We start from the raw sequence: 26,203 nt of genomic DNA, 5'->3' as shown, positions 1-26,203 counted from the left end.
ACATTTCTAAAGGCAGTGATAAAGATCACAATTTTAACAAAAACACCTCAAAAAACCAGCCTCCCTACACCCTCTTCCCCAGTGACTTACTAAAATCAACTTGAAGTCAAAACCGTAGCAAATGTGCCTATTTCAGATTTGAAGCCTCAAGGCAGATGAAATGGCCAGACATTTGCCTTTTAGGGTTGCCCTCAGAAGAGCTAACAAAAAGGGTGACAGCCTTTAAACAGCTGCCTGGGGAGGAGGACATCTGCCTCTGTTTTACCAGCTATTCAGTGCTCAGGCCTTGCCTTGAAAAGAGCATGTGGGGCTTGGCAGCAATAGTTCTGAGGCAGCCAGTTGTTATATGGCTTTTGTCTTAACGAAGCCACCCATTATTGTAGAGCCATAACTTGCAGGAAGCCAGCTGTCAGGCTATGGCGCAGGCCCCTCTGGGTGGGAGGCAAGGGGGAGAGAAAAGAGTGTCTCTGGCCAAATTCCCTTTTAGACACCTGAGCCTGGTTGGCTTTGTAACTGGAGAGTTTTGTCTTCCTCACTCCCATCTTCCCTGAGGAGGCCAGGGACCGATTTTGATCTCTACCCTTGGAGAGACAGCAGGGACATCTTGGGGTTTGGATTCCTTCGTTTGCAACTCCCTAAGTGCTGGGCTGGGCTGGGCTAGGCTGGGCTGGGCTCTGCGGCGGCTGACTGGCATTTGGCGCTCCGATTAAGCGCTTGCCTTTGAAATCTACCCCCTCCTTTTTTTTTTTTTTTTTTTAAACCAGGTATGATGATGTCAAACGTGATGCTGATGCTACAGTTACAGACACGGCCCCTACTGGCGCAGCCTCTCTGATTCTCTCTTCCTCTCCACGTCCAGCGCTGGTTTTTTTTTTTTTTTTCTTTTTTTTTTTTTCAGACAAGTGCATCTCCTAACCAGGTCACATTTCAGCAGCGACCCACACTATCCGTCTGTCATCGGAGACAGACCGCAGGAGGAAGGCTGAAGAAGACGAGGACGTTTGCCTCGCCAGCTGCGGGGTGGGAAGAAGGACATTAAAATACTGCAGAAGTCAAGACTCCCCCACCCTCCAGGTCGAATTCAGACCACGATGCGCGCTCGGGGCTGCGGGCGGCTGGCGCTGCCGCTGCTGCTGCTCTCGGCAGCTGCCCTGGCCGAAGGCGAAGCCAAAGGGCTCAAGGAGGGTGAGACCCCCGGCAATTTCATGGAGGACGAGCAATGGCTGTCATCCATCTCGCAGTACAGCGGCAAGATCAAGCACTGGAACCGCTTCCGAGATGTGAGTCTGCAGGGCTGAGAGGGCCGAGGGTCCGCGCGGGAGTTTAGGGAGGGAGCTTCGGAGCAGAGATCCTGGGACCAGGAGTGGCGGCTGCCCATGGCAGCCACGGGCTCCCACAGCCCAACCGGATAATTGCCCTGAGAGTAAACAGTGCGCACCCACCGGGCTCCTGAACCCCTTCCTTATATTCCCCTCAGCCCCAGAGCTAGCGGGCTTGCGACCCCCAGTCCCACACATACATGCCCCGAGCGAGGAGTTGCTCTGGGGGGCGTGCATTAGCGATAAGCTCTTCTCTGCAGGCTGGATGCGGAGAGGGGTGCGAGATGCCATGCGGAGGGTAGGGGGAGGAGGCAGGGAGGGAGGGACGGGGCCCTGGCTTTGGCTGGGTCCCTGACCTACTCCTCTTTTTTTTGGTGAGCCACCCCAAGGTGGGTGGATGCTGCAGGTTCCACATACGGGCCACTGCGGAAGGGCCAGGTCTGGGTGGGGCCGGCGGGGTAGGCAGCATCTTCCTGTGCTTGCCCTCTCTTTCCATCTTGGGCTTTGGGGTGGGGGCGACAGGAAGGACCAGCCCGCGGTTGGCGCTTTGAGTTGGGGTCAGGGGGGCGCTCTGAGCAATCCTCCTAAAGGCGAGATGGTGAAAGGCGTGTCCGTCCGTCCGTAATGGGGGGCGGGTGACGGCTGTGAAAATACCATAGGCCACCTCTGGGTGGCCGCCAGAGCCAGGTCTGGGGTTCCCACTGAGGGACGCGAGCACTAATGGAGGATAATTTTCCAGGACCAATCTTTCATGGGGTAGAACGACCCAGAAGTTGAACCTCCAACCTGGAAGGAAGACTCCGTAGCCCAGTAGACTTGAAAAGGGTAGAGAGCCCAGTAGCTGGGTCGGGGGACCCTTTGCATACGCCCGCTGGAACCCAGCTTAACCTTGTGCGGAACTTTGCCGTGTAGGGGGCGTGGAGATGGCTGCGGAGGAGCAGGCAACGCTGCAGCACTTTGTTCACAGGCACCTGTAGATCAGAGGGGAAACGGAAGGCTGCCTTGTTCCCAGAAGGGGAAGTAGGAGTGAGGAGGGGCGAGCAGAGGGCGTGGCTGGGACCCAGAGCAGGGTGGGGGCGGGGTGTGAGGTGGAGGATGGGCCCGGATGCTCCAGAGAAGAGGAACGCTGGTGTCCGTCACCCGGTGCTCTCCAGCGCCCTAACCCCAGGAAGCCTCTTCTACGGCCCCAGTTCTTGCTTCTCCAGTTCAGTTCCTCAGATTACCACATCAGACCCACCTAGTATAACACCGTGACCTTTCTCATCTTACATTGTATGCATCCAAAAGTTCCTTAGCAATGCATTTAGAATACACATGCTTCATGTGATAACCAGCAGAATGATGGAAACAGGCAGATACGCATCTTTTTGTTACCCTGAAACAAACGACTGTTTATCTCAAAAGTCAAACTGGTGGCTTGTAATTCATCAGAAGGACTCACCGGCTGCCTGGTCCTCAGGGCTGAGTGACCTGGGCCCCAGCCTGCAGTTTGCCCCACCCATGGCTGGTCCAGCGACAGGAGCCTGGCACTCCAGCAAGGCCTCTTCCGAGTCCCCTGCAGGCCCAGCTCAGATTAGCTGCAGTCTCCTGCCGCTGCCTGGGAAGCAGCCCGGCCACAGCAGTGAGACGGTAGCAGCAGGCTGGCCCATCCTGAATCCATGTGTCACTGGTCCAGGCCTCCCTCTGACTCTCTGGCAGTTTGCTTTTCCAAAATGGAACTGGTGAAGGTCAGAGAGAAAAGAAATGCTTAATCAGAGCAGTACAAGTTTAAAAACAAAAGATTCCTCCCCACCTTCCTTCTTCCACTGACTTCCAATAGCCAACTCTGTGGGTGAGGATAAATGACTGACTCCATGAACCCCTGGCACAGGGCTGCCCACCTGTCTCCCTGTACTGGTGCCAGTCACTTCCCCCTTCCTCCCATGCTCATCAGAAGAAAGGCGCCAGAGTGAAATTCTGCAGGATCTGCCTCCATAGGATTCATGGAAAGCTTCTACGAGGCATTTGTAATGGTTTGGGTGATCTCAGGCACTTTATAGGGTAGATTTCCTCTAAAACCCCATTTAAGGTAGCCCTGGCTATAGGAGAACAGGGTCAGGGAGAGAAGGAGGACAAGGAAGGCTTGGCAGGAGGGCCTGGCTGAAGGGATTCTCTGGCAGCCTCTGCAGAAATGCGGGAGGCTGCTAGCTCAGAGCCGCTGCACTGCATAACTCTAGGGGTGCCGTCATGTGAATGATGCCCCTAGAGTTGTGCAGTGCACAGACCATACACAGGGGCCATGCCAGGACTGCAGACCATTGTCATCCCTCCTCTGTTAGTAGAGGCCCCACTTCCCACCCTAAGGACTGAAGGCCTTCTAGTTGGGCACAGTAGCATTGGGCTTTATGTACCTTTCCTCAGGAAGTTCTCTTGAAACTATGCTCCTTGGCTTCTCAAAAGAGAGGTAGGAGTTGAACCTCTAAGGCATTGCCAGGTTGAGCCAGAGTCTTGTTGATTATCAGTCACAAAACGGTGCAGGGCCCCCACTCTGCCTTGGTGCAAGGGAGGCACGCAAGCAGGGGGAGTGGAATATTCTTGGGGAAGGGGATCAAGGAGTCAAGTGTGGGTGGGAGCAGTGTCTCATTAAATGGTTGGACCGAATTGAGGGCAGGGAGATTGAGGGAATCACGTCAAAGCGATCAGGAGAAACAAGACGAGAAGGAAAGCATGGCCATGGTTCCAGTGTGGAATTTGTCTGAGCTGGTCAGCCGGGAATTCAGCTTAGCATTCTTCCTCTGAGCAGTAGGATTATTGAGGGGGTGGGTAGATGGTGTTGTGAAGGGTTTACCGACAGAGTAATCCTCCTCTCCAGTGGGCTTGGGGCTCTCACATGTGTCTGGATAGATCGCTTTTAATGCCTCGTGTCCTGCTTCCAGGGAGGAGGGAATTTCAAGTCAGAGGAGCTGGGATCTGGCTGCACCCCACTCTGTGAAGGCCTGGGCTTTTCGGAGCCCTGCTCCCTGGTGCTCCCATCTCTCGATTTAACTCCCTGCAGAAGTGGGTGGATTTTACTGCAGTCTTTGGAACAAAGCATCCAGGGCCTCATAGATAGAGATGGACACTTGAGAGGAGACAGGCCATTACGCAGCGTTCTTCTAGGCAGGCTCCAGGAGCTGGCTGGACAGTGCTGACTTCTCTTTATCTTCTTGGCTCCTCTGCTTTGTACTCTACTTCAGTTACATTTTAATGAAATTTATGAGTGTCCAGCACAGTGTTGAGCACCTGGGAGGCACACATCACTGGTTGTAGGGGGTGTTTACATCTGCCAGTCCCTGCAGTCAGCACTTTATCCCTGTTCTCTCTTGTGGCCACTGCCAGCAACCTGTGAGACAGTTACCATTACTTTGCAGTCCACCCATTTTGCAGCTGAAGAAAAGGAGGCACAGAGAAGCTGAGTAGCGTATCCACTATCAAATCACTAGCAAGCGGCCGAGCTGGGATTTGAACCCAGGTCCTCTAACTCATCTTTGCTTTTCAAGAACTCTTGGCCTAACACTTAGTGGAGATGGAAGAGAAGAGCCTACCCTGGCTCATGTCCTATGGGCTCAAGGATGCCTGGCCAGGAGCACCACCTCCTCGGAAGGAGGGCTAGGGTGCTCAGTGTCTTCGGCAGCCTGCCACCCGCCTGGCCTAGCGACCCTCCAGAGGCAGCTCTCCACCCAGGAGAGGCGTGAAGCCGGGGGTCAGGTTCTGACTCTTCCACTGCCTGGCCACACGATGCCAGGTACGTCACATAACCTCTCTGAACTTCAGTTTCAGTCTGGGAGACTGTGGGCATGAAGACATCTTGTCTGAGGGCTGGAGGGCATCCATTTCAGGCAATAGAGAAAGAAACTTCAACCCCATAGAAAAACCACCAGATGGATCAGTGTTTCTGGGGCTAGTTCACACCAACCTCCATCTCCATGAGAACAACGCTGGTGTATGTGCACTAATTCACTCATTCACTGCAGATCTTAGCACCTCCCTGGAGCCCAGGACTTCACCATGAACCTAGGGTCTGGTCCAGGAAATACCACCTGCTAGCTACTTAGTGATTCTCATATATAAGAATTCTCATATATATTCTCATATGTGTGTATGAAAACCAAGTAGGCCAGTAGCAAGTTTCAGCCGCAAAGAGGCTCCCCTCTCTCCACCCCATACAGCCAAACCAGGGCAAGTGTGGGATTGAGCTGCACAGGTGTTTGTGGATAAGTGTGGGTGTGTGAGAAGAACCCCAAACTGGGTCAGAATGGATTCCATCATTGGGGTTTCAGAATAAGAGTCTGGGCCCCACTCTGGCCTCCACTTCCTCCACCCTAGTTCCGAATCGTCTCCCACCCTGGAGGGGCTGGCATCACGCAGAGCAGTGTAGCACGGTGAGGGACTCTTGAACACCCAGCAGGGCTCCAGGCCCTGAGCAGAGAGGGACAAGAGAGGGCGAGAAGAGCACTCTGCCTGGAGAGGCCGTCTTAGTCTCCTCTTGACTTCCAGGCAGTCTGAAGAGGATGGCCGCCCGCACCACCCTTCCATTCTCCAGAAGGTCAGCGGGCTCTCTGGAGGAGTGGGAGAACTCTAGCCTACCTGAGCCCCAGGGGCCCCGGGAGGGCTCTCAGCTTGTCTTCCTCCCTGGCAGAGCCACTTCCCTTTGCCAGCCCTTGCTTTTCCTCTGGGTTTAATGGGCAGCCCTTGTCATCCTGTGACGCCGGAAGATGGCACTGGAGCCCACCTGCATGCACCTCTCACCCTCCACCCCCACCCTTGCCACAAGCTGAGCAGCAAGACTTGGAGTTTAGGGAAAGGATTTTCTTTTTTGCTCTTAATGGCAACCCACTCCAGTATTCTTGCCTGGAGAGTCCCATGGACGGAGGAGCTTGGTGGGCTACAGTCCACGGGTCACAAGGAGTCGGACACGACTGAGCGACTTCACTTTCACATGACCAAATCAGCATTGGTGTACTAACCAGAGACAAAGGAACCTGAGAAATGAAGCCTAATGGCATCCCAGGGCAAACACCAGACTGGGGATGGCCATGTTGCTACTGTGTAAGGTTCCCTTGCAGGTATCACGTGAGTCTTTTTAGGGCTGTAGACAGGGAGAATGTATCTGTGCTTGGTAGGCAGACCCAGGCCCAGCTTCAAGCTAGGGTGATGTGATTCTTGAAATGTCCCAGCCTCTGATCCCCCGAGGGCTCAGCCAGTTCAGTTGTCGATATAGCCCCTTCCTTGGGGTTCCTGCCACATTTATTGGCCATAAACTCACTTGGCATATGTTGGTACTGCCTCCCTGCACCCTTTACACTGTGGGCTTATAACTTAAGAGTCCTCCTGCTGGTATGTATCACGGTCCTCCCAAGGCAAGTCCCTGAGGGCAGGGTTTAGAGATAGACTGCTTTGTGACCTTACACCCCATCCTCAGAGCATTGCATGGAGTGGCTGTGCACATAGTAGGTGCTCAGTATAAATGTATGCACCATGGAATGTGAGAGCCAGGAAGGATCTCAACTAATCTGTCCTCTGAGCCCCTCCCACTTCCCTCCAGGTAGCAGCACCATGGGTTCAGGTGGGGCTTTGGACTGAGCCATGCTGACTGTTTGGGGTGCTCTCTTCCCCTTTCTGGGCCCTGAATGGTTGGGATAGTCAAAGCTAGAATCCCAGCACTGACTCCAGTGATTCATTTGTACGATAAGGAAATGAAAGATGCCAGGAAGGAAGATTGCCGCCAGGCCTCCCTGTTTTCCCCATGTTTATCGGCCTGGACCTGAGTGCAGCCAGCCTCCTTTCTCCTCGGTGAGGGGATGCACAGGGGACTCAGAATTTCCCCCCACCCCAGTGGGCTCAGAGAGCAGGTCACCCACCATCAGACCTGTGTGTGGGTGAGCACAGGGCTACCTCAGGTGGAGACCAGGTTCCCCGAGACAGGGCATCCTGCCCCTCCAAGTCTCTTCCCCGACATCTGAGAACAGGTCAAAGCTGCACACAGCAGGAAGGACAAGCCAGGCCCAGCCGGTATCTTACCCCTACTTGGATGCAAGCTGCTGGCTCCTTCCCTGATCCTTGGCTCCTTTGCACAGGTTAGAGGACATGGAAGAGTCTGAACTTGTTCAGGCTCCTTTTCCGCTCTTCTCAAAGTTCTCAGTTTAGGAGACAGGGGAAGCAGAACTGTGGAGCCTTGGCAGCATTAAGCACTGGGCACTTGCAGGTAAAGAAAAGGACCAGACACAATGCCACGTGCTCTTTCATGACCCCATGCCTGTGCTTCCTCAGCTCCAGGGTCTGGGCCTCCTCAGAGAATCTTGGATTGCAATCCTGCCCCCGACTCATGTACTAGAAAGGAAACACAGACCCTGAGACAGCTCAGAACAGAACTCCAGGCCTGCTCTGCCCTGTCTCTCTCTGCTGTTCTTGGTCTTCTGTGGACCCCTGGGACCACTGCCTGAACCGGAAACCCAAGGACTGGAGTCTAAGATGCCCCTGGAGCAGTGGAGAGCTCAGGCCCCATGGAGTCTGGGGGTGGGGTGGGGGCTGGTGCAGGCATACCTGAGGCCAGGTAGAGATCCTGGCATGCAGGGAGCAATAAGCACACTTTTGTCCTCCAAGGAAATTCCTCCGAGGGGAGAGGTGGGAGGCAGGGAGTCTGCCAGATGCCTGTCTCCGTCTGTTTGTCCAGGCCTCACACAGCCTCCACCGCTCCCTCTGAGAGAGGGGCAAATATTTAATGACTGCCCCCCCCTTCCCAGTCTCCTCCGTGCGGAGGGCGCTGACCCAAGATGCCTTCTGCCTGGGCACGCGGTGGGGGTGTCAGCCTCAGCTGAGGGGGAGCCAGGCGGCCCCCACGTCGCCCCTGCTCGTTCCTTTCTGGGCCCCTCCCTCTGTTTGCAGGGCGCACGGCAGGAGCCCCCAGCCACAAGTTCCCCACTCCTGGGCCTTCTCAAGGGACTGGGTTCCGTCAGAGGTTCCCTCACCTGAGGAATGAGGCAGAAGTAATGCCAGCTACAAGGCTTTTCAGAGGTTGAGAGAGGCCTAGCCCACTTCCATTTTTAGAGGTTCTTGATCTATTAAAAAATGAAGAAATGCCATCATAGGGTTACAGAAGTTGTGGTTTCTTTAAAGTCTCATGATGCACCTCTTTCCATCCTGTCAGCGCATCTTAGAGCCTCAGCTGGAGACAACGTCAGAAGTCTGCACTTGAGGCTCCTTGTGACTATGACCCCGGGAAGTACCTCTCATCCTCACCTTGTCCCCCAGACTCCCTGTATGTGCCCAAGAACCCAGCTGAAGTGCTCCTATTGTGTGGGTTTTGAAAGTGTAGGCTTTACAGTTTGCAAAGTGTGCTCACAGCCACACTGGATCCCTCCACACCTCAGGGAGGAAGGCAAGAGAGTCATCCTCACTTTGTAGACCAAAGGCTCTCCAGCAAGGCTGTCCTGCCCACATCTTGTTGGCAGTCAGGGGCGAGGCCAAGTGGATACCCAGATTCCATGCCAGGGCAGGGGTAGGCGGTGTCGGTCTCCCCATCACGCTGTGCTGCAAAGAGGTAGGTGGAGATTCGCCCTGGTGGTTTTCAGCCCTGGGGCGCTGCTCTTCTGCTTGATTCACTGCCGCGTCTCATCCTCCCCACCAGATGGAGAGGTTGGGAGAGATTGGGTTAATTCAAGCTGTGAAGTGAGCCGGTGATTCGGGTGCTAATTAAAATGACAGGAAGTAAACAGCGCTTGGAAACACCCAGCATGTGCCCCCCTAAGCCCAGCTAGGCCTGCGCACTCACCACTGTTTCTCCCCCAGCTTGGCACAGTGGGCCCCGTCTCCATGGCAACCGGGCTGAGCTGCCGAGATCAAAGCAGGAGACGGGTTAGCTCCAAACCAGCCCAACCAGGGGTGTGTGAAGGGGTTCTGGAAAATGCCTGAAGAAGGGGGGCCCCCAGGTGTCTTCCTCCACCACTCTCAGTCCCTCCATTCTGCTATGAGACTCCCAACGTGGGGTTGGAACAGAACTGGTGTGGAGGGAGAAGTCACTGGGGTTAAGCTCCTGGGTTCGGTTCTGAGACTTTTTTTTCCTAACATTTAAGGAACAGTGTGAGTCCTGATTAGGGGCACAGAGTCTGGAATCCCAATTCTTGGAGTTCCAATACTTTCCTGCTGTGCTATTTGATGTGTGATCCTGCATAAGTCACTTAACCTCTCCAAAGCCTCAATTTTACCACCTGAGAAATAGGATAATAGTAGTAATTTTCTCTTAAATTTTTATGAAGAGTAAAATGAGCCAATGAGTGTACAATGTTTAGCACAATGCCTCCCACATGGTCATTTGTGAGAAACGATTAGCTATTCTTAGGGTATTTTTATTATTTGTTAGGTGCTGGGCATAGAAAGGTGAACTTCATATGGTCTCTGTCGTCAAGAAACGGGCCATCTAAAGAGGTCAGAAGCTATGGCACTGCTTCACGTAGCCAGAGTAATAATAAACTTCTACTAGGTACAGTCAGCCTGGAGGAAAACTAGATATGGGACAAGGTTAGGGAGGATAAAGTTTGAAAGCTGAGTTTTGAAATACAAATTGAAGTTCCGGGGGCTGGATGCAAACACGTTCCAGAGCGGGAAGAAGGCTCTGCCGAGGACTGGCCAGACTGAAACATCTGTTGGAAGGACATGGGGACAGGAAGAGACTGAGAGAAGATGGACTTTCTTCTGTCGGTGACTGGGAACCTGTGAGGGTCTTTAAATATGATATTTATTGTGTTTTTTTTTTCACCTTCATTACAAAACTAATACATGTTCGTTGTAGAAACTTTGGAAACTTATGAAAAGGCAGAAAGATGCCCCAATTCTCTATTCCTCTCCCCAGAGGAAGTCACTGTTAATATTTTGATTTTAATCCTTCTTAACCTAATCACCTTTAAACAGTTTTTTTCAAAATGAGAGAAAGTTGCATATTCAGTGAAGGGTTTTTAAGATAGGAGAAATATGATCAGAATTATGTTCTGGAAAGATCCCTGTGCCTGAAGCGGTATGGGAGTTGGGCGGGGCCAAGGAGAGCCCAGGGGAGACCCTGAAGTAATTGAGGCCAGGGCTGCTAGGGTGGGACCCGGTGGGTGTGGGGAGGGGAGGGCAGGCTGGAGAGAGAGCAGTTGTGGAGTGGGCTTCAGGTCATGAGATTTGAGAGAATAAATTAGTGTGCACTTCAGCCACAGCATCCGCTTTGGACTTCCCTGGTTGCTCAGACAGTAAAGAGTCTGCCTGCAATGCGGGAGACCCGGGTTCAATCCTTGGGTCAGGAAGGTCCCCTGGAGAAGGAAATGGCAACCCACTCCAGTATTCTTGCCTGGAGAATCCCATGGACAGAAGAGCCTGACAGGCTACAGTCCATGGGGTTGCAAAAGAGTCAGACAGGACTGAGCAACTAACACTTTCTTCACTTTCCAAAGGAAAAGGCTTCAAGCTGGAGGTCATGAGATCTGGGGTTAGTGAGTTGGCCTGAATATCTGCTTTGTGTGAAGTGTCCTCAGAAGGAAGTGAATGACTGCTCTTTTTCCTCCCTGAGGCCCCCTGTGAGAGCAAATGAGAACATTAGCCACAAGAGGCAGAGCTGGAAGGACCTGACACCTGAGGGCTGTTGCCATTGGCTCAACTCAGCCGCCTGCTGAGCGCCAGGGGAGCCCAGGGCTGCCTGCCCTGTGGGCTTGGGTGGCACCAGCGATGGAGGGCTGAAAAAGTTCCTCAGGTTGTTCCAACGTTCTGCTGTTGCTGAGAGAAACCCCAAGAGGGCAGTGACTTGCTGAGGATGCACAGCGAACCAAGTTTAGAGCAAACCCAGGGTCCAAAGTCCTTGCTACCCATTCCCTTGTCCCCCTAAGAGCAAAACTTTCCTGTATAGGGTTAGGGTCATAGGGTCAGGGCCCAGATGGGAAGTCCTGGCCCAGCTCTTCATCTGTCTTGGGACCCTTGGCCTATTGCCCTGCCTCTTTGAGCCTCCTTTTCTCATTTTTTTATGGAGCTGATCCTATCCATTCTGCCCTATTCACAGGAATTTGAGAAAAAAAGGAAGACAGACATAAAAATACATGCAGAGGACTTAACTTAAAAACACCATGACATATAAGCTGCTTATATATCCCAGCCTTTCCCCATGTGCCTGCCCTGTGCTGAGCACCACTGGATGCGGGGGTGGTCATGGCTGGTTCTACTACCAGATGAAATAGGTGGGCTTTCCCTTTGCCTAGAGCTTTGGGTCTCAGCCTATGACCTATCTGCCCTCCAGCCTGGCCCTGGCCCCAGAGGACTGGAGGTGGGCGCTTCCAAATCCCCATTTCTCAGGAGAGGACAGGGTTGATCGGCAGCCGAGCCGGGATGGAAAGAGGCCTGTTTCCTGAGAAGTCTCTGGTGCCCTTATCAGACCATTTCTCATAATTGCTAGTGAGCCCACTTGGGTGCCGTAAATAGACACCCCTGCTTTGAAAGGCATTATTCACACTTGCCAACAGATGCCCCCTTTGTGCCTTATAGATGGACCAGCCCACACCTGACCTTAGGAGCTCCTAGGTGTGCCCCTGGTCTGGTCTCTGCCTCCAGAGCAGCCATTCTCATGCCGCCCACTGGACTTCCTCATCGCCCCTCTCACTGAGGCCCCCTGGGGGTGACCCTGTTCACACCCCTGTGGTCTCTGCTCTCCCAGTGGTGGCCACTCTCTTCCCCACTTGCAGGGGCCCCTCGTGTAGCCTCTCCCTGCTCATTTCCTGCCCCTCCACTATTTTTCCATCTGAATTCTCTGGTGTCTTCTGCTATGACAGCTTTTATTTGTTGAGTATTCTGTGAACACCAGGCACTTTTCAGACCCTATCTCCTTTCATCTCTGAGTGGTCCCAGGAGATAGATGCTAAGCTCCAACAGGCCAAGGTACTTGCCCAGGGTGTGCTGGTGGGGAAACGTGGGCTTCTGTGTGACTCCAGGGCCCTCTCCTCATCACTCTTTCTGGCTAGCTGCTCCCATTTTCCTGGGAGTAAGGGCCCTGGAATCTAGAACCACTTAGGCCTCCCCCTACCTCATCCACATCTGTGGAGACAAGGAGCTCAGCTAGAACCCAGGACAACACTTGTATGTGAAAGGGGCTCAAACCTTGTATCCTGAATGAGAGGAAGGAGTCCTGTCTTTGCTCAGGTTGGGGTGGGTGCGGATGGCTCCCTACCAGGGCGCTCACACAGCAGCTGGACAGGGAAAGTCCCTTTCTTAGAACTCTGTCTTCCACCAGCCCACTTCCCCCTGGATTTCTAATCAGAAATTCTTGGTATTGACCTTTGAGAACCTACTTGGTTCTGAGTCCCAGAGGCTTCTGCTCACAGCCTGGTTAGAGGTTAAAGCAGCAGGGTAGGGCCAGAGTGATGGGGGAGTGAGCAGGCATTGAGGCCCTCAGCTGACACCCCTCCCTGGTCCAGTTCAGGTGTGGGTGGGTTCTGTGGCACACAGACCTTGTTGGTTGAGAGCAGGTGACACACCAGCTACTTCCCCTGTCTTCTTCATAACCTCATGCCCACTCCCCTCCCAAAGAATGCCGGGTCGGTGAGAAGAGCCCAGTTCAGTGGAGGCCAGCCTCTACCTTTGCCCCAACTTGTGACTCTAGCCTCAACCGCTTGGCTACGCTCAGCCTCATTTCCCATCCATGGTGGAGTAGACACTGGGGGAGGGACCCCTCACCCTGATGAGTTCCTGGAGAAGAAGGGCTGGGTCTGGGCTGGCTTCTTTTGGTTCTGGCAAACAGGGAATTATGCTATAGTTCCCTAAGGGCTGCCCTGCAATCTCCGTAGAAGCTTGCCCAGAGGTGGGGCACAAGAGGACACCAGCTGCCCTGTGGAATCAGTTGGCTGTCTGAGCCAGGAGCCTGGGCTGGCCTGTCCAGTGCCCAGGGGGCCCCTCCTGTGGCCTTCCTCCTACTACTCCTGGATTCAAGGGCTGGGGACACTTGGCTGCTTGGACACATATGTGGGTTATTATTTCATTTTCAGAGAAAAGATCATCTAGCATTAGGTGAACTTTATTGAAGCATCCTTTTTACCTATGAACACCCCGCACACACTGTTGCCTTGGGTCCCTAATGGTGTGTTGTATCCAGCAGAGAGTTCTGTGCTGGGCGCCGGGAGACCTGGGCTTCAAGATGGTGGGACCTGGATCATGTCCTCTCTTGTCTCTGGACTTCCTGGCTTCTCCTGCACACAGCGGGGGCTGGGACAGATGACCTCAGAGGGGCTTTTCAGGACTTCTGAGTCAGGATTTGCAGCTGGATGGTGGAACTGAGAAAGCCATCAGGAGGGGCCATGACCCCCCTTTCTTTCAGTGCACCGTTTGAGTTCTGCAGGAAAGTTAGATGTTGACTGAAAAACAGTCCCCAGGTAGCCCAGAGGAGAGGCCTGTTCTGCCTCACTTGCTTGGTGGGCAGGTGTCAGTTGAGGCAACTGCCCAGGAAAGGACACTGGCAGAAGGAGAGAAGGCATTTCTCAAACAGCCAGGGCAGAGGCATGAGAATCCCTTCCCAGACAGTACAGGCCCCTCAGACATCCGTCCTGGTGGTGGGACCAGGGCTGGGCCTTTGGGACCATCTTCAGGGCCTGGAGTGGAAGGATGGGACCTTGTTCTCAAAGCCCCGAGCCTCACCTCTACTGTTCCTAAGGCCAGCCCAGAGCGTGCCCAGGCCTTAAGCTCTCTATTGTAAAGACATAGGAATACCATCCTCCAATTGGAGGTCATAGAGATCAGAGGACCTTAGCAGTCAAAGATCATTGCCCACACCCACAGTCACATGATGAAGGCCTGGGGAGCCCTGAGACCTGGTGGTCTGAGGATAGGCTGCACACTAAAATCACCATCCCTCCTTCTCTCCTCCTGCTCTGTTTCCTGTGGCCTGCTGCTGCTGCCCGATCCCTAGGAGGTGGAGGTGAGTTCTGCCTGGGGCCCCCCTGCATATGGATCTGTAGCTCTATACCCCACTCTTCTCCCTTGCACCCTCACCCCAATTTCTCCTTCCCTGCAGCATTCAGTGTGGGATGGGGGGTCAGAAATAAGGAACTTAGGGATAAGGCCAGAAGGGATTCTGGACATGGGTTTGGGGCTAAAGGTCTGGGGCAGGCAGCTGGCAGGGCCTGGGTAGACAGGGTCACCTGGGAAGCTACCAGAATGGTGGCAGTTGGCATAGGGAAGCAGTGGCCCGGGCCCTTGCTCTGTTGGCCCTGGAGTTGAACTTTGGCTCTAGGTTGTAAATCATAGCCCTTTCCTTCCCCCTCACCCACTCTGTCCTTCCCTAGGATGACTACATCAAGAGCTGGGAGGACAATCAGCAAGGAGATGAAGGTAACATGCCGCTTGCAGGGGAAGGTGACTGATACCCATGAGGACTTGTGACCAGAGGGCAAGTCCTGATTGTGGCCTTGGAGGCTCCTTGGGGAGCCAGGCCCAGATCGAGATGAGACTTCCAAGTTGAGGAGCTGTGGTTATCAAGGGCTGCTAGCGAGGGGGGCTTCCCAGCTCAGAAGTGGGGCTGTGGGTTCCTGGGCTCTCTGACACTGAATCCCAAATGACCTGTGTCCTAACTCTATGTCCCCTGCAGCCCTGGATACCACCAAGGACCCCTGCCAGAAGGTGAAGTGCAGCCGTCATAAAGTGTGCATCGCCCAGGGCTATCAGCGGGCCATGTGCATCAGCCGCAAGAAGCTGGAGCATAGGTGAGGGCCCTGGGGAGGTGGAAGGGCTGGAGGGGGTTTGCGTAAAGAGCAAGGGCTGAACTGATTCTCTCCTAGGTAACAATTATCTTTTGCTGCAGATCAAACTACCCCAAAGCTTAGTGGCTGGAAGGGACAAATGTGCGTTATCACACATTTTCTGAGGGTCGGGAGCGAGACGTGGTTTTATTGGGTGGTTCTGGCTCAGGGACTGTCAGGAGGTTCCAGTCAAGATGTGTGCTGAGACTCCCTCATCTGAATGCTGGACTCAGGCTTGAGGATCCACTTCCAAGCTCACTCACTTGGCTGTTGGCCCAAGTCAAGTGGACCTCACAGAGGAAGGAAGGAGTGAGGAGCATTTGAGGCTTTAGCTCCAGTCCAAGGACAAGACCCTACCTGACTCTAAGACCCTTGGAGAAGGTCTCATCTTCCTCCTCTCTCTCCTTAATCATATAATCAGAGACCAGGGACTTGGGATTGCAATCTTAGATGCCTTTAGGGGCCTGGCAGGTAATGTAAATGCATGAAGAGAGAGCTTACATTGGTGATTAACCAATCTGGTAGGCCCAGGCCTTATGGAAATGAGGGACCAGGATTCCCATATCTTCCATTTTACCTAGGCCAGAAATCCAGGATTTTTATGTGAACTCTTCCATTTTGCAAATGTTGGTAAATAACCCAATTGAAAACAAAAATCCTGGGGGGTGCAATAAGATTTGAGTCTACAGATCACAAGTGGCCCTCAGGCCATCAGTTTGCAACCTCTGATTTGGCCTGACCCCTTATACGAGTACAACTCCCATTTACATCTTACAGTTGAACCTGGCGTTGAACCTGAGGGCCCTGCTGGAAAGGGGAAGCAGGGAGTGTCTATACCCTGCCTGATTAGTTCTACTTTTGTGAGCGAGAGGGTCTGACTGGGGGTGATGGGAGGGTGGGCGGGGGCCGGGAGGCAGCTCCAAATGCTGTAGGTCACCAAGAGCAGCTTCTTGTTGGAACCAGTCTCCTGAACTCTCCCTTCCACTGTCTGTCTCTCACTTTTGCTTCCATTCCTGTACCCTCCTATCCCACTTCTCCTGTAGGATCAAGCAGCCTGCTGTGAAACTCCATGGAAACAAAGACAGCATTTGTAAGCCCTGTCACATGGCCCACCTTGCCTCTGTCTGCGGCTCTGATGGCCACACTTACAGCTCAGTGGTGAGGAGCCATGGTCCCAGGTGGGGTGGAGGTAGGGTGTGCTTGGGGCCACAGGGAGTGGAGAGAACAACTCAGCCAGGCCTTCTGTGTGGCTCCCAGTAATGATGCGGGGCCAGGTGCACTTGTCAGCACATCAGTGTGGCCAGCCACAGTGCAGGCACCAAGCCCAAGAGCCTGAGACAGATCCTGCGCCTGACCTTGGGCAGGTGCAGGTGAGGGGTGGGGCCTGGAGGAGGCCGGTAACTACACGTCAGAGCAGGTGAGGGAAGGGCTTCATGAAAACATGGAAGAAAGGAGTTCTGTCATCCAGGTCTTGGGGGTTGACATCTTTCCATGGTTGGGTATCCATATGGACCGGATGGTTCACCAGCAAGCACCAGGCATTCTGGGACAAGAAGTAATCCTTCATGAGGTGACAGTGTGGGAGGGAATGGTGGTCGGGGGAATGAAGACCAACTCTGTAGGATTTTTGTAAGGGTTAAATGAGACAATGTTTGTGAAAGCATAAACTTTTAAGTACCATAGAAATGCAGGTGCTAACGGTGAATGCTTCTGCTAGCAGTGAGGACTTGTTTGGTGTTTGGAGGGCATGGACTGTTAGCTGGAGTTGGGTTCTAGGCTTAGGAGCCCATCTAGGGTGTGAGGCACATTGAAGAGTCATCTGCTGTGGGTGATGATTGAAGTTGGGGCGGGGATGAGGTCACCAGGGAGAAGAGGAAGAAGAGAGAAAATAGGCTAGAGGGCAGAAGCTGCCTGGAGGAGGCAGAGGGTTACAGAGGAGGCAGGCAGGGCCAGTGGGGGTGGGGAGGAGAGCACCAAGTCATACCACCTGAGGGCAAAGCGAGGTGTGGGCAGGAGGCTGTGGTGTGAGGGTCCCTGCCCTGCCCAGGGCGGAGGTGGAGGTCATTAGAAGGTCTGGATTCCAGCTCACCCCTGGGCCTTAGCTGAGTCACTGGGCCTCTCTGAGCGTCCGTGTTCTCTGCTGAGCACAAGAAACACAATTCCTCCCTCCTGGAGCTGAGGGGGACCAGGTGAGATCATGTTATAAGATGCTATGAGGACCTGAGTTTCGTGAGCGGTTATCCCATAGGGAGAAACCAGACACGACCAGAGAAAAATGCTTTAAAAGCAAGGAATAGATTAACCTCTCGGAAGCTCTAAAGGCCAGGGAATTAGAAGATGTTCAGTAGGTAGTACTTGTTTGTTATCAAGAGAGCCCATGGAAGTGACTGTGGGAAGGCCATGAGGGAGGGGCCCATAGCTGGTTACCCAGGAGCCAAGGGACTGTGGGGAGGGGGAGGAGAGGCCAAGAGGGCAAGGAGGGGTGGGTGCATGAGAGTGAGGGCTGGCAGGTACCCTGGGAAGGACAAATGTGCAGAGAGGGCAGGCTGGTGCACAGTGGGGATCCCGGGAGCATTTCATTTCCCGCTTTCCGGGGCCTGCTTCCTCTGACCAGTGTGCACCGTGGCCTGCAGAGGGAGTGGGGGACCTTTCCGCGCTATTTGCAGGTCTGTCCCTCCCACCTCCAAGGGGGAAGGTAAATGTGGCTGCCATGGTAGGCTGGAGGGTGCCCCCAGCAGTGCCCCCGTCACCCAGCTGACTTTCTTGTCCTGCAGTGTAAGCTGGAGCAGCAGGCGTGCCTGAGCAGCAAGCAGCTGACAGTGAGATGCGAGGGCCCCTGCCCCTGCCCCACAGAGCAGGCCGCCACCTCTACCTCCGACAGCAAACCAGGTGACGAGTGCTGGGCCACGGCAGGTTTGGGGTGGGGGGCGGCTCACTGCCAGGGCTCCTGGGGTCCTCTTTCAGAGCTCTGAAAGGGCAAGGGAAGTTTGTAACGGGAAGGGAGACGTGACCAAAACCAGGAACAGGCCTGAGGGACCTGTGGAGCTGGAGGGTCTGCTTTGCATGGAGCAGGAGGGCTTGGCCTCATCACAGGGAGCCTGCACTGTGTACTTTTGGTCCTAGGAAGTGAGAGGGAGGGGAAGATGGGAGAGGAGGAGAGAGAGCCTCTGGTTTCTAGCTCCCCTTCCCCTGGCGCTCCTAACCACTGCCCAGCCTCCAGGCCTGTAGGGCACCACCCCCAGCCAAGACCATGCTTACTGCTTCACCCCACCTTCACCCTCTACTCCTTTCTCCCTGTTCTGCCAACTGCAGAGACATGCACCGGTCAGGACCTGGCCGACTTGGGAGATCGGCTGCGGGACTGGTTCCAGCTCCTTCATGAGAACTCCAAGCAGAATGGCTCAGCCAGCAGCGGATCCAGCCCGGCCAGCGGTATGGGAGCTGCTTGCTGTGCCGGGGAGGAGGGCGGGAAGATGGAGAGATGACTGTGCACTGGGGCCACTTGGCTCCACTGGGGAGCACCCACATTTTTCCCCCTTCTGCCAGACACTGAGCGCCTCAAAGAGCCTAAACTTCAGAACAAGGGGAGGTAGGCTTCGACTGGACTGGAGGGGTTTGAGTTAGCTAACAGGAAGAACTCCTTAAAATGGGTGGAAAGAAACTAAGCCCTGAAATGAGCAGCCAAGGGAAGGTAAGGAATTACTTTCCATGAAGGACTTTCTAAACAGGATTTTGACTGGTTTGGGTGGTCCTATAAAGAGGCTGAGGGGTGGGCCTTCAGCCGTGCTTGATTTTCTCACCCCTGTGGTCAGATTGATTCTGAGCTGTCCTGACCCTGAACAGAGAGGGGCTGACAGAGAGTTGGAGGGATGGACAGACAGATGGATGGAGTGATTTACCTCAAGCAGGTCTGAACTGTGGCTTTCTCCTCAGGGCTGGACAAGAGCCTCGGGGCCAGCTGCAAGGACTCCATCGGCTGGATGTTCTCCAAGCTGGACACCAGTGCCGACCTCTTCCTGGACCAGACAGAGCTGGCTGCCATCAACCTGGACAAGTACGAAGTCTGCATCCGCCCCTTCTTCAACTCCTGCGACACCTACAAGGACGGCCGGGTTTCCACCGCTGAGTGGTGCTTCTGCTTCTGGAGGGAGAGTGAGTGGGGCCCCTTCCCCAGGCCTCCTGCCGGCCATGCGGGCTCTGCCCCTCACTCCAGGCTCTCTCTGGGAGTCAGGGTGGCTACCTCTTGGCCACCTCCCACCACCCAGAACCTTGCCAGCTCCCCAGCTTCCTGCATTCTTTAGCAGCTCATCTCTTGGAGCCCAGGGGAACCAGCACGTGGACCCCCTTCCTCAGCAGGCCCTGAGTGGATCTTATGGGTCCTGAAGCTTATTCACTTTCAGAGGCCTTCTTTGAGGAAGAGTATTAAAAATTACAAATGTAAAATTTCTAGGGCCCCTCAGAGGGCTTGGAAGAGGCTAAGGGGTCCTGAAGCTGAAGCTTCGTTGGCTTCTCAGTGATTCCACTTTTGAACCCATCCCACAGTATACGCCCCTAATATGGGTGTGCATGTGACCATGAGCCTTAGAGATGTGTCATTTGCCTGCTTTTTATATCCTGAACCGTCGAGGTCAAGGGGTAACCATCTTCGATGGGGAAATTGAGGTTCCAAGGGGTCTGCTGACCAGCCGGAGGAGGGGCAGCCCCTGCTCTGCCTCTGGAGTTTGGCCTGGCCCCCTCTGTGGTCCTGTGGTGGGCGTGTTACAGCATCTGTGGCCTGAGGCTGGGGCTTCTGCTAGTGCTCCACCGTTAGCTGGTTTGGGACCCAGGGTGACTGAATGGGGAGATGACAACACCTCAGAGGCTGTTGTGAAGATGACGTGAGAAAAATCTGGGTGCAGAGCATCGTGTAAATCGCAGACCCCCCTGCCAGTGTCTCATTTGATCAGTCTCACTGCCCCTAACTGTCCAGCCTTCCACTCTCTCCTCATGGCTGCAGCAGCACTTCTTACTTCCCAGGCCTTTGGAGCTCATGCTTTCTGTCCTGTACAGCAGCCGTCCAGCTGGGAGCTGATCTCATTTTACGGCCAGTCAGTCCTCATGCTGGGAAGAGCTAGGGGACTTCTCAAGGTCACAGACAAGTTAGATTTGGCTGCCAGTTATTTTCAGGCCTCCATTGAATGTTCCCTCCAGTCTTATGTTGCTCTGGAGGCCTCTCACCCTGGGGAGTCTGTGCATTCACCCCACCTCCTCTTCTGAATCCTGTTTGCTTATCCCATAAGTCCCCAGTACCCTCAGGGGGCCCTGGGGAGCCTCAACCCATCCCACAGCCTTGGAATAGCCTCTCTCAACTGGAACCTGGGTGTTCTCACCTGGCAGAGCCCCTCTGTCGTTTCAGGGGACCTTAGAGGGATCAGTGCATCCTGCAGTGGGCAGTGCGTCAGAACCCGGGTATTTTAATCTTGCAGAGCCCCCTGCCTGGTTTCTAAGCCTTGGGTTGGGGGGCTCAGTGAGTCCTGTCAGCACCATGGGATGGCCCCCATCAGAGGCTGCTTCTCTCCCCACAGAGCCTCCCTGCCTGGCAGAGCTGGAGCGCATCCAGATCCAGGAGGCTGCCAAGAAGAAGCCAGGTGAGGAGGCAGATGCCCCAGGGTACCTCTGAGGCCCAGAGGCTCTAGCCTGTGGGTGTCATGGAAGAGGCTGAGTTCAGAAGAGGCCCTGGCTTAGGAAGACAGGAGAGGGAAATTCCTCTCCTGTTTATCCTCGTGGTGAGACAAGGTCTCCCAACCAGCCCCTCAGTGTGTTTTAAGCACTAATTTTGTGCCCATTCCTGCTGGGGCTGTAGGTAGAAATACGGAAAGTTCCTTGAACCCTCCTTTCAATTCAGTTCAGTCAGTCAGTTCAGTTCAGTTGCTCGGTCATGTCCAACTCTTTGCAACCCCATGGACTGCAGGGTGTGTGCAAAGCTCAAGGGAGGACCACCCCCCCCCCCCCCCCTACCCCCCCACCCCCCACCCGCCGCCTCACCCACAGCAGATGCTCATGTCCTCAGCAAATACTTGAGTGCCAGCTCTGGAGAGACAGCAGCAAACCCTCGCAGAGCAGAACTGATGGGCAAGATAGACGTGGTCCCTGGATTCATAAAGCACACAGGCTACTTGGGGAAACACAACCCACAAATTGACACACCAGAAAGAGCGCCCAGTTGTGGCTCCTGTGTGTGTGGTGCTGAGGGAGAGCACAGTGGACAGAAGTCAGCCAGGGGTCAGCAAAGGCCTCCCTGGGGTGCTGGTGTCCAAGAGGAGAGCTGAGGGGATGAGAGTGAGCCAGCCAGGACCAAAGCCGAGGGCAGGGAAACATTCTTGGGAAACAGAAAGCTCATGCTCTTGGCTGAGTGTGGTGGGTGAGCGGACAGATGTCCACGAGGCAGGTCCCATGGGGCCTTCCAGTTCCTGAGTGCAGCTTGGCCTTTAACTGAGCAGTGATAGCGTGCATGGAACCACACACTAGAGCCTCCCACAAAGCCGCACTGACTGGGAGCCCAGTGGCCTTTGGGGTGGCTGTAGCGCCACTTCTATCAGGAAGCCAGTCTCTGCCTCCTGGGAGCAGTCCTCTCTGGTCTGTGCTCCTGGAACCTGTGCATGTCACCCCACAGAGTGGGCAGTCTGTCTATCCCTGGGGCCCCGGAGTGGGGATCTAAGCAGTCCATTGAGGGAACTAAGGAGCAATCTGAAGGAAAGTGGGTGACCCCAAGGACAGGTCAAAATCAAAGGGCTGGGAGGAAAAAGCTGGGCATTAGCAGGCCTAGGTGCAGCCCAGGACCCAGGGCGTCCGGCACAATGAGGTCAGATTGGTCATCCTATAGGACTGGGGGGCCATGGAGGCAGATGGGACCCATAGCAGGGGCTGAGCAGGTGGCTTAGAAAGGGAGGCTTTTCTGTTTGTTTCTGGTCAGTTGAACTGGAAGAAACGCTGGCGTCCAGCCCTGGATGTCCGAGCTTGTTAAGTGGTTGGTAGCTGGTCTGGCTGGACCTTGGTGGGGCCCACGTGCCTGTGAGTCCGAGGTTCCGGGGGCCACCTCTCAAAGGAGGCCCCTGCTCTGACCCTGCGGGGCCTGCCCCACGCAGGGATCTTCATCCCGAGCTGTGACGAGGATGGTTACTACCGGAAGATGCAGTGTGACCAGAGCAGCGGAGACTGCTGGTGCGTGGACCAGCTGGGCCTGGAGCTGACTGGCACCCGCACACGCGGGAGCCCTGACTGCGGTAAGCCGGGGGTCGGCAGCCGGGGGCCCCCGCTTGCTGGGCTGGGCTTCCCTGCCGGCAGGGTCCTAACCTGCCCCTTGGCTGGTTCCCCTCACAGACGACATCGTGGGCTTCTCAGGGGACTTCGGGAGTGGTGTCGGCTGGGAGGACGAGGAGGAGAAGGAGACGGAGGAAGCAGGCGAGGAGACAGAGGAGGAGGAGGGCGAGGCGGGCGAGGCGGACGATGGAGGCTACATCTGGTAGATGGCCCACGGGGAGCCGGGGCAGGCCAGGGTGCTGACGGCCGGGGAGACACGGCAGCAGAGACCTGGACAGAAGCAGGCAGATTACAAATGGATCCAGAAAATACAGCCTAAAGGACCCTGGCTCCAATGGGGAGGACCAGACGTGTGAGTGCGCACGGCACGTGTGTGGATGCACAGCCAGGATGTGTGACTGTGTATGCAAGAGTATCTGTGTGTGTGTGTGTCTGTGTGTGTGGCATGCACTGACAAATGTGTCCTTCGTCCACACTGCTAGTGGCAGAGGGTCACCCAAAGGCCCTGAAGGCCTCTTGTAGTTGTTTTCTTCCATTTGTTACTTTTGAAATACGCACATTCGCACATATGCACACCCTGCAAAGTGAAAATTGCTTCAGAATGGATTCTGTGCCCCCTTGCCAGCCCCCCAGCCCCAGCCAAGCCGCCTTGTCACCCTGGGTTCCTGGACCTGGCTTTCTGTTCTTGCCTCAACCAGCCTCCTCCTGCCCATGCCCTTCCCCCGTCCCTTCGGAGTTAGGCCCTGGCCTGGTGGGATGGGTCCCAGAGGGGAGGGAGGACAGGGAGCTGTCTGCTGGCCAGTTTGGCTCTGACATTCCCCCTCCTCAGACTCAGATGAGGTGAGTCGGGCACCCACCTTAGGGAGCCCTTTCCCTCTGCTGGACTCTCCTCCTGACCCAGGCCAGGGCGAGCAGTGGTGGCTGAGAAGAAGCTGGGGGCAGACGCTGAGAGGTGGGGGAGGAGGAGGACTCACAAGGCTGCTGGGATTGTGAGGGGGACCACGTGAGGGAGGGGAGGGGCCAGCGGGAGCTGCTTTTGCAGATCCGGGTAGAACTCTTAGGAGTAGAGGCGGGGTCACCCTGAGTGTCAGAACAGCTCGGGTCCTTTCCTGCAGCTCTCGGGTGGGGGCCTGGTCTGTGCTGCTCTGTGGAGGCAGTGGGTGGTGGTTGTGCAGCTGAACTCCCCCTGTTCCTGTCGGGGTAGGGGGGTGCACACCTTCCCCATCTCCCTGGTTGGGGTCCCCACTCCAGGAGCCTGAAGATCAGGCAGCAGATAAAGAGCCTGGGTCTTGCCAGTGTGTGTGCCACCTCCTCCCCGACCCCTTAATAAATGCTCCCCTCCCATCCATACCGACAAAAGGCATTGTCCCTGAGATCCTATGACGGAGGGGACAGCTGCAGCCTTCTGCCCTCAGAGACCATGACATTTCCCTGTCCCTCCTCCGAGAGAGTCATCCCTGGGCCATTTCTAGCCCCAGTCCTCTCAGCTCCTGGGTTTTCCCTCCTCCCCTCTGAGGGATCCTAGGGCTGCTATAGTGGAGGGCCTCTCAAGCTCTGGGGTGTTGTAGGGCTGTGAAAAATCAGAGGGGATGGGTCTGGGGTAGCCAGAATCTGAGGCCCTGTCTCAGTGCTTCCCCAAATCTCCTTACCAGGTGGGAGCTTGGGTGGATGAGCAGGTACCCCCTGGTTTGTTTTGTTTTTTTCCTACTCTGTCCAGTTCTCCCTGTTGAAACAAATTTCCTAACACTTTGGTAAAGAATTTCTTTCCTGGGTTTGGGCCTCTGATGCCCTTTGGTGTATGGCGAGTGCTGTGTGTGTGTGTGTATGTGTGTGTATGTGTGTGTGTGTGAGCCAAGAGGCCATCCCTGGGGGCCTGGAGTGTGAGGAGGAGCACCCTGTGTGCTGGGTGGTGGCAGGTGTGGGGTCTGTGTGGTGAAGTCCCCTGGGCAAGCCTCCCAGCCTGGCTCCCTGGCTTCTTTACTTCCACCCTGGGATTCACATCTTTCAGGCCCTCCCTTGAGGGGAAATAACGAAACTCCAGTTAGCCCCAAGAACCGCTTCTCATTCTCCAGCACAGTTCCTGCCGTTAAGGTGTCCCGCGCTGCCCCAGATACCCCTTGCCCGTCTCCCGCCCTCCCCTTCCCGGCCTCCCAGCCCGCCTCCTGGTCCCCTGCTCGGTTCAGGGAAACACCGGTCCACGTCAGCCCTCTGCTCTCTGAGCGCAGCCCCTCTCAGAGCTACTTGAAACTTCGTGCTCTCACTAGGATTGGAGTCTGTCTGTTTCCTCCCTCTGCCCTGGCTCAGACTTCTGGAACCATCTCCTGGGCGCAGCTGTTGAGGATGCTGGGGCATCCTGGGGTGGGTGAGGGGCGCCCCTCTCCTCTCACAACGGCCCTCCCCTCCTGGGGGCACACATCCTCTCCGTGTCTCTGGGTCTTCCGGCTGTGCACGTTTTATGACCTTGTAAATATGTTGTAGAAAAAAAGCAAAAGATGCTGAACTAGACCCTGGTGGGACTCAGGGGTCCAGCCTTGCCTATCTGAAGCCCCTGCGCTGCTTCATCCCACTTTCTGGGACCGAGGCCCCCCAGAGTTAGACCAAGCAGCTCGAGCCCGGTGGGCTGAAGGCCTTCAGGTTGCTTCCTGTCAGACAAGGTGCAGGTTTCCTTGTGAGCAAGACTGCAGGGCTGTCCCTCCTCACTCCTTGGATGTGTGCCCTTGACCAAGCTGTCTGCCACCCAGCCTCTTCTGCTCCCCTCTTCTCTGTGTCCTCTCGCTGTCCTGTCCCCACTCCCCGGGCTTAGGCAGGCAGTGGAATTTGAGCTGTGTTGAAAAGAGCGCCACCAGATTTTCAAAGAAATTTCTGGCCTGGCTCTAGAGCGCCCCTGGCCACCCGAGTCTCCTTTCCCCTGGGCGCTGGGAGAGACAGTCACATCTAAATGGGACAGGTTGGAGTCAGAACAAACAAATGTGCCTTGAGAGACCACTCAGAGAGGGTTCAGGGCGATAGGGAAGGAGGTGTGGGAGCTCAGGGAGGAGGAGGAGGGGAGCACAGCCGACGAGAGCGTGAGGGGGCGTGACTGCGCCCCATTATCCCCCTGGGGCTGTGGCCACATGTGGCCAGTGGTCACACTTCCATCCTCATGCCACCCGACCTGGGCAGGCCACCCACTCACCTCTCATGAGCTCCATGTGCTTTCAGCTTCACCAGAGGGGGTGGGGGGGGTCCATGGGGATCAACCTAGGGACCCTCCATTTCACCAAAGCCACACCCTCAGCCCTTGGGGAGAATGAATGGCTAATCCACTGACCCCTGGCATCATCATGAGGCTGTGGACTGGCAGGGGTCAAAGGGAAGAGACACTGGGGGTGCCAAAGGAGACTCGAGACATCCAAGGAAGTCCCAAGCAGAGCAAATTGCTTTATAGCCTGAAGCCTACTTAAACTGTGTTCTGTGCAATAACTGAGCTTAGAGTTAAGAATTGTGTTCAAGTGCTTGGATTTCCGTCTGTATATTTAAGTGCTGAAACTGTATCTCTCAGTAATTTTAGATGTCTTTAAAAAAAAATCGAAAAACAAAGTGTTAGACCGTGTCTGTGCGTTGATGGGCACTCAAGCGTCCCGTGGGTCACCCACCCTCTCCCCTGTGCCCCGCCTCCTTTTCACACACCCCCTCCTCCCACCTCTACTTGGGGACCCTGCCTCGTGTTGTCTTTATCTGCCTATTAACTCAGCCTAAGAAAGCAAGTACACTTCACACATGCATAAAGGAAATCAAATGTTATTTTTAAGAAAACTGAAAATAAAAACTTTATAAACACCA

The 26,203-nt window shown here is 55.0% G+C and overlaps 1 protein-coding gene and 1 long non-coding RNA gene across 2 annotated transcripts; one reads left to right on the top strand and one right to left on the bottom strand.

The window, feature by feature from the left end:
• Positions 1-965: 965 nt before the first annotated feature.
• On the top strand, positions 966-26,203 carry SPOCK2 (SPARC (osteonectin), cwcv and kazal like domains proteoglycan 2). The gene is made up of 10 exons (XM_027962406.3): positions 966-1,280; positions 14,630-14,675; positions 14,932-15,046; positions 16,126-16,240; positions 17,857-17,971; positions 18,395-18,514; positions 19,016-19,234; positions 20,647-20,709; positions 22,207-22,344; positions 22,442-26,203. Exons 1-10 carry the CDS (start codon positions 1,092-1,094, stop codon positions 22,585-22,587), a joined length of 1,266 nt encoding a protein of 421 aa, XP_027818207.2. The 5' UTR covers positions 966-1,091; the 3' UTR covers positions 22,588-26,203.
• Positions 13,350-19,093, bottom strand: LOC114110856 (uncharacterized). Its single transcript, XR_003587025.2, has 2 exons — positions 18,982-19,093; positions 13,350-13,680 (listed from the first exon to the last, which is right to left on the bottom strand). It is a non-coding gene; the product is annotated as an uncharacterized LOC114110856 (long non-coding RNA).

Source organism: Ovis aries, chromosome 25 (genome assembly GCF_016772045.2).
Source record: "Ovis aries strain OAR_USU_Benz2616 breed Rambouillet chromosome 25, ARS-UI_Ramb_v3.0, whole genome shotgun sequence".
Lineage (NCBI taxonomy): Eukaryota > Metazoa > Chordata > Mammalia > Artiodactyla > Bovidae > Ovis > Ovis aries.
This window is presented reverse-complemented; position numbering and strand designations above follow the sequence as displayed.

What these genes read in the sequence shown, in the direction of transcription:
- SPOCK2 (XM_027962406.3), top strand. Translation starts at nt 1,092, where the DNA reads ATGCGCGCTCGGGGCTGCGGGCGGCTGGCGCTGCCGCTGCTGCTGCTC. An exon ending in GCCACACTTACAGCTCAGTG is followed by an intron (nt 16,241 to 17,856) that starts GTGAGGAGCCAT and finishes CTTGTCCTGCAG; the next exon opens with TGTAAGCTGGAGCAGCAGGC. An exon ending in GGCTGCCAAGAAGAAGCCAG is followed by an intron (nt 20,710 to 22,206) that starts GTGAGGAGGCAG and finishes TGCCCCACGCAG; the next exon opens with GGATCTTCATCCCGAGCTGT.